This window comes from Mobula birostris, chromosome 9 (genome assembly GCF_030028105.1).
Source record: "Mobula birostris isolate sMobBir1 chromosome 9, sMobBir1.hap1, whole genome shotgun sequence".
Lineage (NCBI taxonomy): Eukaryota > Metazoa > Chordata > Chondrichthyes > Myliobatiformes > Myliobatidae > Mobula > Mobula birostris.
In genome coordinates, this window is record NC_092378.1 from 64763284 (window position 1) to 64775837 (window position 12554).

General features: G+C 45.2%; 1 protein-coding gene across 4 annotated transcripts in view; it reads left to right on the forward strand.

Moving 5' to 3' along the window:
- The window catches only part of c9h12orf56 (chromosome 9 C12orf56 homolog), a 276453-nt gene that overhangs the window by 206791 nt on the left and 57108 nt on the right, over positions 1–12554 (forward strand). For all 4 annotated transcript variants that reach the window (XM_072269446.1, XM_072269448.1, XM_072269447.1 and 1 more), the window contains exon 3: positions 3811–3883. In XM_072269446.1, the coding sequence (XP_072125547.1) occupies positions 3811–3883 (73 nt within the window). The remainder of the gene's footprint in view (positions 1–3810; positions 3884–12554) is intronic.

A 12554-nucleotide genomic window follows, 5' to 3' on the forward strand; every position in this document is an offset into this window, starting at 1 on the left:
CCCCAAGGCTACTTATGTTCCAAGCCTCAAGATGGGAATCAGGTGCCTATGATTAACTTAAACAAAACAGGGGACAGCTGGAAGACCCGGAGTTCTGAGTCCACGGACCGGACCGTGAACCGGAATGCGCATTTCATGGACCGGACCATGACAAAATGTAGAAATCAAACCTACATCCACCACTTCTGACAGTTCATAGTACACCGCACCACACACTGAGTGAAGAAGTTCCCCCTAAATATTTCTCCTTTCACCCTTAGCCTATGGCCTCCAGTTCTAGTCTCACCCAACCTCAGTGGAAAAAGCCTGCTTGTATTTACCCTGTCTCTCCCCCTTATAATTTGTATACTCCCTTCATTCTGCTGCACTCCAGGGAATGAAGTCCGAACCTATTCAATCTCTCCCTGTAACTCGGGCCTTCAAGTCAGGGAAACATCCCTGTGAATGTTCTCAGTACTCTTTCAATCTTGTTGATGTCTTTCCTGTAGACAGGTGACCAGAATTGCTCACAGTACTCCAAATTATTCTTCACCAATGTCTTACGTAACTTCAACATAGCGTCATTTAAAGATTTATATATACAGGTTTCCCCCGCCATCCGAAGGTAGAGCGTTCCTATGAAATGTCGTAAAGCGAAGAAGCAATTACCATTTATTTATATGGGAAAATTTTGTGAGCGTTCGCAGACCCAAAAATAACCTACCAAATCATGCCAAATAACACATAAAACCTAAAATAACAGTAACACATAGTAAAAGCAGGAATGATATGATAAATACACAGCCTATATAAAGTAGAAATACTTTTCCACAATCATTACTGCACTGCTCTCCGTAGCGAAAATCTCACGCAAGTGCCGTCGGCAGAAAATCTCACGCAAGCGCTGTTGCCAGAAACACACGCAAGCGCTCTCCGGTAACCTTTAAACTATGAAGCTGCCAAATCATACCAAATAACACGTAAAAATACACAGCCGATATAAAGTAGAAATAATGTATGTACAGTGTAGTATCACTTATGGGAATCGGGACAGCGTCGAGCACACTGATGATGGTGTGTTAGACTGAGTCGTCGGAGTTTGGGTGGTGCAGTGGCCCCCACCTTCCGGGCGGCTGAGCGATACATTGCCGCGAAGAACACAGGGGTCCAGCGGTAGCTGGGAGGTACACAGCACATCTTTAAGAGAAAAGCTGAAACAACATGTTAATTAATTAGGTGCCACCCGTAATTGTCGGCCCAGATCAGTGCCGATTTCCGATTGCGTCGTCTCTGATCTGGGCTGACAATTACGTGTCGGCGGCACCTAATTAATTAGCATGTTTATTTCGGCTTTTTTCTTAAAGATGTGCTGTGTGCGTCCCGGCTACCGTTGCATTCTCCACGAGCCGGTATCTGTCTATGGCCTGGGTGTTGGGGTGGTGGGACACTGGGGTGTCATCTCATCGTCTGTTTCCATTAGAGCAGGCAGCTCATCTTCTTCTATCTCTGCTTGCCTCGATGTCGAAGGTGGAGGTTCATCGTCTGCTGTGGCTGATGTGGAAGACTTGCTTGACTGCTGAGCCTCGCGCATTTTTCTATCACACAGTTCTTTGTAAGGACTCAAACCATCCTGCAAATATTCCCTAAACCGATGTACCCTTTCAAAATTAAAGTCGTACTTTATCATTACTCATTCGGTTTCCATTGTTATCCTTTTTTCTTCCAATTGCATCAGCTCTTCATCTAACAGATCTTGGTCATGGGATGCCAAAACCTCTTCAACATCATCTTCATCAGCTTCCACAAGTCAAACTCACGTTGTCCTTACTTCGTTCACCACGATCAAAATGCTTAATTATGTCTAGTTTTACCGTAAGTGTAACACCCTTACAAGCTCTTTCAGGCTTTTCCGATACCTTAGAACTCACCTTGCAAACGGCTGCTCACAAGCACATGTTAAAGCAAAGCAATTCCGAATCTGGGGGGAGCGGCTGCTTGGGGCGCGCGGCCTTTTATCGCGTGCTGATTTTTTCGCGCGCTGATTTTTTATCGCGTGCTGAATTTTCTTTTCGTAATAGTGAAAACACCTTCTGAAAGCGAAAACAGGGTACTAATGTAGGTCTTTCATAACAGTGAAGTTTCGTAAAGCGAATGTTTGAAAAGTGGGGGACACCTGTATATCATTCAGCTATCTACACATTTAACAGAAGGTTCTAACTTAGTAAATAGTAGATAAAGTGGGAAGTAGAAGAAGAAGAAAGATTCCTCTGGCTTTAATAAACTATCCAATATAACATTTCGGAGTCATCGTGCTCGCCAAATCTGTGCCGCCTCTCAATTTTATTAATTATTTTTGCTTTTCTTTTTAAGGATGATGGCTTATTGCAAAAGTTTTTGCTGATTCTTGTTCAGGAGTAGCCCGTGACCCTAACAAGACTTGGCCGTAGTTCATATGGAAATACATGGGAACAGGAGGATTAAACATGTGCATTAATATACCGGCTCTGGATGCCGGGGCAGAGGGCTTTGCAGGTGATGATTGCAGCTACTTTCAAGGCAGCAGCTAGGTTACACTGAGAAGCTTAGTGTGTTACTGACCACGTCGTGATGACTGTCATAGGGCAGTCATTGAACAGTGTAGGCCCTTTGGCCCACAATGTTGTGCCAACTTTTTACCCTACTCTCCAAGAACGATCTAACCCTACCCTCCCATGTAGCCCCCCACTTTGCTTTCATCCATGTGCCCATCTGAGAGCTTCTTAAATGCCCCTAATGTAGCCGCCTTCACCACAACACCTGGCAGGGCGTTTCAGCCACCCACCACTCTCTGTAAAATAAAAATCTACCGCTGACATCCAAATCTTGGAATTCTCTGATGGCTGGTGTAGACCAGATGGGCTGAATGGCCTCCTTTTGGTCTTTACAGAATATAGTGACATAGAGAAACAGAGCATAGAAACACAGCCTTTGGTCCAACTCGTCCACACAGACCATAGTTCCGCTTGCCTGCGTTTGGCCCACATCCCATAATACCATTAGACGTAGAGGAGAATTAGGCCATTTGGCTCATCAAGTGGGCTCCGCCATTTGACCATGGCTGGTTTATTGTCCCTCTCAGCCTTCTCCCCATAACTCTTACCAATCAACCTCGTTTTAAATATATCCAATGACTTGTCCTCCTCAGCCGTCTGTGGTAATGAATTCCACAGGCTCAGCAACCTCTGGCTAGTGAAATTTGTCCTTTTGTGGCAGCATAAGAGTGTAGCTATACCAATGTTTTATACGTCATAATAAAAATATAAATAAACAAATTATGCAAAAGAGGAATAGTGAGAAAGTGTTCATGGATCGCTCGGAAATTGAATGCAGATGGGAAGAAGCTGTTCTGAAAATGTTGAGTGCAGACCTTCAGGCTCCTGTACCTCCTCCCTGATGGTAGTAACGAGAAGAGGACGTGTCCCAGACGGTGAGGGTTCTTAACGATACCTTGTTGAGGCATCACCTCGTGAAGATGTGCTCAATATTGGGGAGGCTCAAGGCCATAATACACAGGGGCAGAGTCAGGCCATTCGGTCCATTGACTCTGCCCCACAATTCCATCATGGCTGATTTATTCTCCCTCTGAGCAGGAGGCACCGTTCATTCACTGGGATCGCAGCGCTGGGAGAAAGAGAAATCACCCCCCCTTTCAGCCCCTCCTCTCCCCACCAAAAACATTAGAAGTGCAGGTACTTCACCTAAAGGGTTGTGGTTTTGAAGTATATGTACTGTTTAATTTTAGCAATATTTTTACAGAAGCGTTTATTTAAAACAGAATATTTTCTTTTTCAGTTGAGACAAACCTCAGCAGCCCGGCTAAACTCAACCCCAAGCAGGACAAGCTTCTGAGGGAATTCTCTCTCGGGTAGGGTTTTTTTTCCAATGACTGAACCACATACAACATCGACAGAAAGAAACAAGTGTATGATTCCAGTGAAGCTGATATTTATTCTGCTTTTCATGAGAATTCTAGGGGAGGGGTGGCGAACCTCTTAGAGAGTGTGACCCCACAGCAGAATCAGATTTGCATCACTGACGCTTCTTGTGAAATTTGTTGTCTTGTGGCAGCACTACAGTGCAATATGTAAAAGAATTAAAGTAAAGGCATCTGTTAGTCTTGTGAGACCATGGACCTGCGCCTGGAAAGTCTTCACACTCCAGGGCGCAGGCCTGGGCAAGGTTGTATGGAAGACAGGCAGTTGCTCATGCTGCAAGCTCCCCTCTCCACGACACTGATGTTGTCCAAGGGAAGGGCATTAGGACCCGTACAGCTTGGCACCAGTGTCGTCGCAGAGCAATGTGTGATTAAGTGTCTTGCTCAAGGACACAACACACGTTGCCTCGGCTGGGGCTCGAACTCACGACCTTCAGGTAGCTAGTCCAATGCCTTAACCACTTGGCCACGTGCCCACATGTAAAAGAATTACTATGTTACAATAAGAAATATTTTAAAAAGTGGTGCAAAAAGAGTGAGGTAGTGTTCATGGTCCGCCTGACAAACTGATGGAGGTGGGAAAGAAACTGTTCCTAAAGCGTTGTGCGTGTCTTTGCTCTCCTGTACCTCCTCCCCCCCCCCCGATGGTTGTAATGAGAAGAGGCCATGTTTCAGCACCGCACTAGCCCAGCAGTTAGTGCAACTCTATTACAGCTCGGGGCGGCGGAGTTCAGAGCTCAGTTCCTCTCTACGTCCTCCCTGTGGAGTGCGTGGGTTTCCCCCCGAAGTCATTGTAGATTGCCCCGTGGTTAGGTTAGGGTTAAATCGCCTTGTCGGGGGTTGCTGGGTGGTGCAGCTCGAAGGGCCAGAAGGGCTCATTTCACACTGTATGCTAAATTAAAACAAGAAATAAAGTGTCACGGGTGGTGGTGTCCTTAATGGTGATGCGGCCTTCCCGAGACACTCTCTTTTGAAGATGTGCTTGACGGTGGGGAGGCTAGTGCCTATGGTGGGGCTGGCTGAGTTTACAACCCTCTGCAGCCTCTTTCCATCCTGTGCTGTGGCGCCTTCGTGGCAGACAGTGATGAAATCAGTCAGAATGCTCTCCACAGCACTCCCGCAGACATTTGGTGACGTACCAAATCTCCTCAAGTAGAGTAGGGTGAGGTATACGTGCCTCGATGATAGCTGCTTGTACTCAAAGACTGATCTGGATTGGCTGCATCACAGCCTGGTATGGAAACACCAATGCCCTTGAATGGAAAATCCTACAAACAGTAGTGAATACGGCCCAGTCCATCATGGGTAAAGCCCTCCCCACCATTGATTATGTCTACAAGTTCTGCTGCAGGAGAGCAGCATCGAGGACCATGCTCTCTTCTCACTGCTGTCATCGGAAAGGAGGTTCAAGATTCTTGATCCCACGCCATCAAGGTCAGAACAGTTATCACTCTTCAACCATGTAGCATGGATAACTTCGCTCTCCTGAATCCCGAACTGATTTCACAACCCCCTTTCAAGGACTCCACAATTCATGCTCTCTGTATTATTTAGTTACTTATTTATTAATTTATTTTTGTATTTGTACTGTTAGTCCTCTTTTGCACGTTGGTTGTTTGTCAGTCTTTATGTTTTGTTGATTCCATAGTAATCTCTATTCTACTGCAAATGCCTGCAAGAAAAATGAAACTCAGGGAAGTATAGGGTGACATATACGTACTTTGATAATTTTACTTTGTTCTTAAAACAGAATGTGCACTCTGTTCTAATTCGTAGTCTCACATTAAATACATGTGACTACATATACTCAGTGGCCACTTTATTATGTATTCATATACCTAATAAAGTGTCCATACCTAATAAAGTGTCCATTGAGTGTATGTCTGTGGTCTTCTGCTGCTGTAGCCCACCCACTTCAATGTTTGATGTGTTGTGCGTTCAGGGATGCTCTACTGCACACCACTGTTGTAACGAGTGGTTATTTGAGTTACTGTCGCCTTCCTGCCAGCTTGAAGCAGTCTGGCCATTCTCCTCTGACCTCTCACATTAACAAAGCGTTTTCACCCACAGAACAGCTGCTCACTGGGTGTTATTTTTGTTTTTCAGACCATTCTCTGTAAACTCTAGAGACTGTTGTGTGTGAAAATCCCTGGAGATTAGCATTTTCTGAGATACTCAAACCACCCTGTCTGGCACCAACAATCATTCCACAATCGAAGTCACTTAGATCACATTTCTTCCCCATTCTGATGTTTGATCTGAACAACTGAACTTAACATGATTGGCTGATTAGATATTTGCATCAATGAGCAGGTGTACAAGTGTACCTAATAAAGTGGCCACTGAGTGTAGGGACAGCAAAGATCGAAATCCAAATCTGAGTCCGAATCCCTTTATTGCCAGAGTGGGAAACATCTCAGAATTGAGTGTGGTTTGGTGCCAAGAATAAAAGGCAGGACAATACGAGAACAGGCAACATAATAGCACCAACAGTTTACAAGACAATAGTGCAAACAGCCATCAGCAATCAACAACCAGCAGAACACTCACATGTGAGTATATGTCGATGGTCTGTGGTATACTTAAGGTGGAAGTTGATAGTTTCCTGATCAGTCAGGTTATCAAAGGATATGGCGAGAAGACAGGTGTATGGGGTTGAGTGGGGTCCAGGATCAGCCATGATGGAATGGTGGACAGACTCGATGGGCTGAATGGCCTAATTCTGCTCCTATGTGCAAACGTTAATGATCAAGCTTAAATAAATGTGAACATATGAGCAGATTACATAATAATCAACAGAATAAGGAGCACAGGAAAGACCATTTAACGGATATTGTGCAGAGGCAGCCAGGGTCTTACACCTGAGTGAGTTTTGTTGAGAAGCTGGATAGTTACAGGGAAGATGCTTCGGAGGTGACGTGTGGTCCTGGTGGTGATGGACTGGTAGTGTCTCCCTGGTGGTAATTCGGTGAACAGGTGACTGTTAGGGTGGATGGAGTCAGCAGTAATTTTTAAACTCTTTTCTTCACTCTGGTGATGAAAAGGTCTTTTAATGTCGGTAGCTGACAGCCAGTGATCTTCTCCACTGTGTGGGCCACTCACTGTAACCTGGCTTGGAGAGGGAGGGTTAACCCAATGGTGATAGAAGTGGTCACAACACCCTCAATGATGGCTGAATAAAAGTTCATCAAGATATGCCCTGAGATGTGACTATACCGTCTATCAGTGCCCTGAGATGTGACTATACTGTATATCAGTGTCCTGAGACGTGACTATACTGTATATCAGTGCCCTGAGACGTGACTATACTGTCTATCAGTGCCCTGAGATGTGACTATACTGTCTATCAGTGCCCTGAGATGTGACTATACTGTATATCAGTGTCCTGAGATGTGGCTATACTGTCTATCAGTGCCCTGAGATGTGACTATACTGTCTATCAGTGCCCTGAGATGTGACTATACTGTCTATCAGTGCCCTGAGATGTGACTATACTGTATAGCAGTGCCCTGAGATGTGACTATACTGTCTATCAGTGCCCTGAGATGTGACTATACTGTCTATCAGTGCCCTGAGATGTGACTATACTGTATATCAGTGTCCTGAGATGTGACTATACTGTATATCAGTGCCCTGAGATGTGGCTATACTGTCTATCAGTGCCCTGAGATGTGACTATACTGTCTATCAGTGCCCTGAGATGTGACTATACTGTATATCAGTGTCCTGAGATGTGACTATACTGTATATCAGTGCCCTGAGATGTGGCTATACTGTCTATCAGTGCCCTGAGATGTGACTATACTGTCTATCAGTGCCCTGAGATGTGACTATACTGTCTATCAGTGCCCTGAGATGTGACTATACTGTATAGCAGTGCCCTGAGATGTGACTATACTGTCTATCAGTGCCCTGAGATGTGACTATACTGTCTATCAGTGCCCTGAGATGTGACTATACTGTATATCAGTGTCCTGAGATGTGACTATACTGTATATCAGTGCCCTGAGATGTGGCTATACTGTCTATCAGTGCCCTGAGATGTGACTATACTGTCTATCAGTGCCCTGAGATGTGACTATACTGTATATCAGTGTCCTGAGATGTGACTATACTGTATATCAGTGCCCTGAGATGTGACTATACTGTATATCAGTGCCCTGAGATGTGACTATACTGTATATCAATGCCCTGAGATGTGACTATACAGTCTATCAGTGCCCTGAGATGTGACTATACAGTCTATCAGTCCCCTGAGATGTGACTATACTTTCAGTGTCTTGAGATGTGACTATATAGTCTATCAGTGCCCTGAGATGTGACTATACTGTCTATCAGTGCCCTGAGATGTGACTATACTGTCTATGTGCCCTGAGATGTGACTATACTGTCTATCAGTGCCCTGAGATGTGACTATATTATCAGTGCCTTAAGATGTGACTATACAGTCTATCAGTGCCCTGAGATGTGACTATACTGTCTATCAGTGCCCTGAGATGTGACTATACTGTCTATCAGTGCCCTGAGATGTGACTATACTGTCTATCAGTGCCCTGAGATGTGACTATATAGTCTATCAGTGCCCTGAGATGTGACTATACTGTCTATCAGTGCCCTGAGATGTGACTATACTGTCTATCACTGCCCTGAGATGTGACTATACAGTCTATCAGTGCCCTGAGATGTGACTATATTATCAGTGCCTTGAGATGTGACTATACCGTCTATCGGTGCCCTGAGATGTGGCTATACAGTCTATCAGTGCCCTGAGATGTGACTATACTGTCTATCAGTGCCCTGAGATGTGACTATACTGTCTATCAGTGCCCTGAGATGTGACTATACAGTCTATCAGTGCCCTGAGATGTGACTATACTGTATATCAGTGCCCTGAGATGTGACTATACTGTCTATCAGTGCCCTGAGATGTGACTATACTGTATATCAGTGCCCTGAGGTGTAACTATACTGTATATCGGTGCCCTGAGATGTGACTATACTATCAGTGCCCTGAGATGTGACTATACCGTCTAGCAGTGCCCTGAGATGTGACTATACCGTCTATCAGTGCCCTGAGATGTGACTATACAGTCTATCAGTGCCCTGAGATGTGACTATACTGTCTATAAGTGCCCTGAGATGTGACTATACTGTCTATCAGTGCCCTGAGATGTGACTATACTATCAGTGCCTTGGGATGTGACTATACAGTCTATCAGTGCCCTGAGATGTGACTATACCGTCTATCAGTGCCCTGAGATGTGACTATACAGTCTATCAGTGCCCTGAGATGTGACTATACTGTTTATCAGTGCCCTGAGATGTGACTATACTGTATATCAGTGCCCTGAGGTGTGACTATACTGTTTATCAGTGCCCTGAGATGTGACTATACCGTCTATCAGTGTCCTGAGATGTGACTATACTGTCTATCAGTGCCCTGAGATGTGACTATACTGTCTATCAGTGCCCTGAGATGTGACTATACTGTCTATCAGTGCCCTGAGATGTGACTATACTATCAGTGCCTTGAGATGTGACTATACAGTCTATCAGTGCCCTGAGATGTGACTATACAGTCTATCAGTGCCCTGAGGTGTGACTATACTGTATATCAGTGCCCTGAGATGTGACTATACTGTATAACAGTGCCCTGAGGTGTGACTATACCATCTATCAGTGCCCTGAGATGTGACTATACTGTCTATCAGTGCCCTGAGATGTGACCTTACAGTCTATCAGTGCCTTGAGATGTGACTATACAGTCTATCAGTGCCCTGAGATGTGACTATACTGTCTATCAGTGCCCTGAGATGTGACTATACTGTATATCAGTGCCCTGAGATATGACTATACTGTCTATCAGTGCCCTGAGATGTGACTATACAGTCTATCAGTGCTCTGAGATGTGACTATACAGTCTATCAGTGCCCTGAGATGTGACTATACTGTCTATCAGTGCCCTGAGATGTGACTATACAGTCTATCAGTGCCCTGAGATGTGACTATACTGTCTATCAGTGCCCTGAGATGTGACTATACAGTCTATCAGTGCCCTGAGATGTGACTATACTGTCTATCAGTGCCCTGAGATGTGACTATACTGTCTATCAGTGCCCTGAGATGTGACTATACTGTATATCAGTGCCATGAGATGTGACTATACTATCAGTGCCCTGAGATGTGATTATACTATCAGTACCCTGAGATGTGACTATACAGTCTATCAGTGCCCTGAGGTGTGACTATACTATCAGTGCCCTGAGATGTGACTATACTGTATATCGGTGCCCTGAGATGTGACTATACTGTCTATCAGTGCCCTGAGATGTGACTATACTGTATATGTGCCCTGAGATGTGACTATACCGTCTATCAGTGCCCTGAGATGTGACTATACTGTATATCAGTGCCCTGAGCTGTGACTATACAGTCTATCAGTGCCCTGAGATGTGACTATACTGTCTATCAGTGCCCTGAGATGTGACTATACAGTCTATCAGTGCCCTGAGATGTGACTATACTGTCTATCAGTGCCCTGAGATGTGACTATACTGTATATCAGTGCCCTGATGTGTGACTATACTGTCTATCAGTGCCCTGAGATGTGACTATACAGTCTATCAGTGCCCTGAGGTGTAACTATACTCTATATCAGTGCCCTGAGATGTGACTATACTGTATATCAGTGGACGGTGAAGCAATTAACCACTCAAAGTGCACAATGCATAACCCTGAGCGGTCACTCACACTGTTGATAATAAGCAGATTGTTAGATGGTTACTCAAATGTTTTCCATTTAGTAATTAAAACATTGTGTACAAAGTAAGAGATTCTGCCTGGGGCAAGAATAGCTAAATATAAAAGATATAAGGATTGGTTTTATTTGTCAAAACATACAGTGCAATGTATCATTTGTGTTTGGGGATGTGCTGAGGGCAGCCCACGAGAGCTGCCCCACTTCCAGCGCCAATGTGGTCTGCCCACAACTCACGAACCCATACATCTTTGGAATGTGGGAGGAAACCAGAGCACTCAGAGGAAACCCACACGGTCGCGGACGGGGAGGATGTAGGAGCCCCAGTCACTAGCGCTGTAAAACCTTACGCCAGCCGCTGTGCTACTGTGACAGCTTTTCCGAGCTGTGCTGTCAGTCCGGCTGATTCCCTACTCTGGATCCGGTATCACAATATCACGGTATCACAATATCACAATATCACAAATGACCTGACGTGGTCCAACCAAGCGGAGTTCACTGCCAAGAAGGCCCACCAGCACCTTTACTTCCTAAGAAAACTAAAGAAATTTGGCCTGTCCCCTAAAAACCTCACTAATTTTTATAGATGCACCACAGAAAGCATTCTTCTAGGGTGCATCACAACCTGGTATGGAAGTTGTCCTGTCCAAGCTGCAGAAGATCGTGAACACAGCGCAGCACATCACACAAACCAATCTTCTGTCCTTTACTGCACTCACTTTACACTGCACGCTGTCGGAGCAGTGCTGCCAGGATAATCAAGGACACGACCCACCCAGCCAACACACTTTTTGTCCCTCTTCCCTCCGGGAGAAGGTTCAGGAGCTTGAAGACTCATATGGCCAGATTTGGGAACAGCTTCTTTCCAACTGTGATAAGACTGCTGAACGGATCCTGACCCGGATCTGGGCCGTACCCTCCAAATATCCGGACCTGCCTTTCGGTTTTTTTGCACTACCTTACTTCCCATTTTTCTATTTTCTATTTATGATTTACAATTTAAATTTTTAATATCTACTATCGATTTGTAATCCAGGGAACGTGAAGCGCAGAATCAAATATCGCTGTGATGACTGTACGCTCGAGTATCAATTGTTTGGCGACAATAAAGTGTAAAGAAAATGGCTCGTTCCCTCTGCGACTTCAACTTGGCTCACAGATTTTACTCTGAGCGTTGTTCTTTGCTGTCCCCGCTGTTGAGGCAAGGGAGGTGGAGTAAGGCAGAAAGTTGGGGAGGGCTTTGTTGGGGGGGTGTTGGGATGGCTCCAGTGGATCAGATTGGAGCGGGAGTCATTATATCATTGAGACAAGGTATTCTGCAGATGCTGGAAATCTTGAGCAATACTTGAAGTGCTGGAGGAACTGAGCAGGCAGAATTTATTTGGGGGGGGGTGGAATAAACAGTCGGTGATTTGGGCCACGACCCTTCATCAGAACTGGAAAGGAAAGGAGCAGAAGCCTGAATAGCAAGGTGAGGGGAGGGAGGGTTACAAACTATCATTGCTTTTTTCCATTTTTCCTGTTCCCTTGCCCAATTTTTTTTTGTTTCTTAAGGAAATGCCTTCATCTCGACTTTAATCCCAGTCCGTGTCTGTTTTATCTTCAGTCTGGACTACAGCTGTACTGCCTGGCTCCATGTCCACGTTAAGTTGCTCCAGGTTTTTCTTCCCTCGCTACCTTGCAGGCCTGAGTTGGTATTTCCCCCGTGTGAGCCCAGTTTTCAGAGCCCCACCACTGACAGCTGTGCCTTCAGCCTCCCAGACTCTAAACTCTGGAATTTCCTCTCTCGATCCCCCTGCCTTTTCAGTTTCCCATTCAGTCAGATGTTCGTAAGCTCCAGGAAGG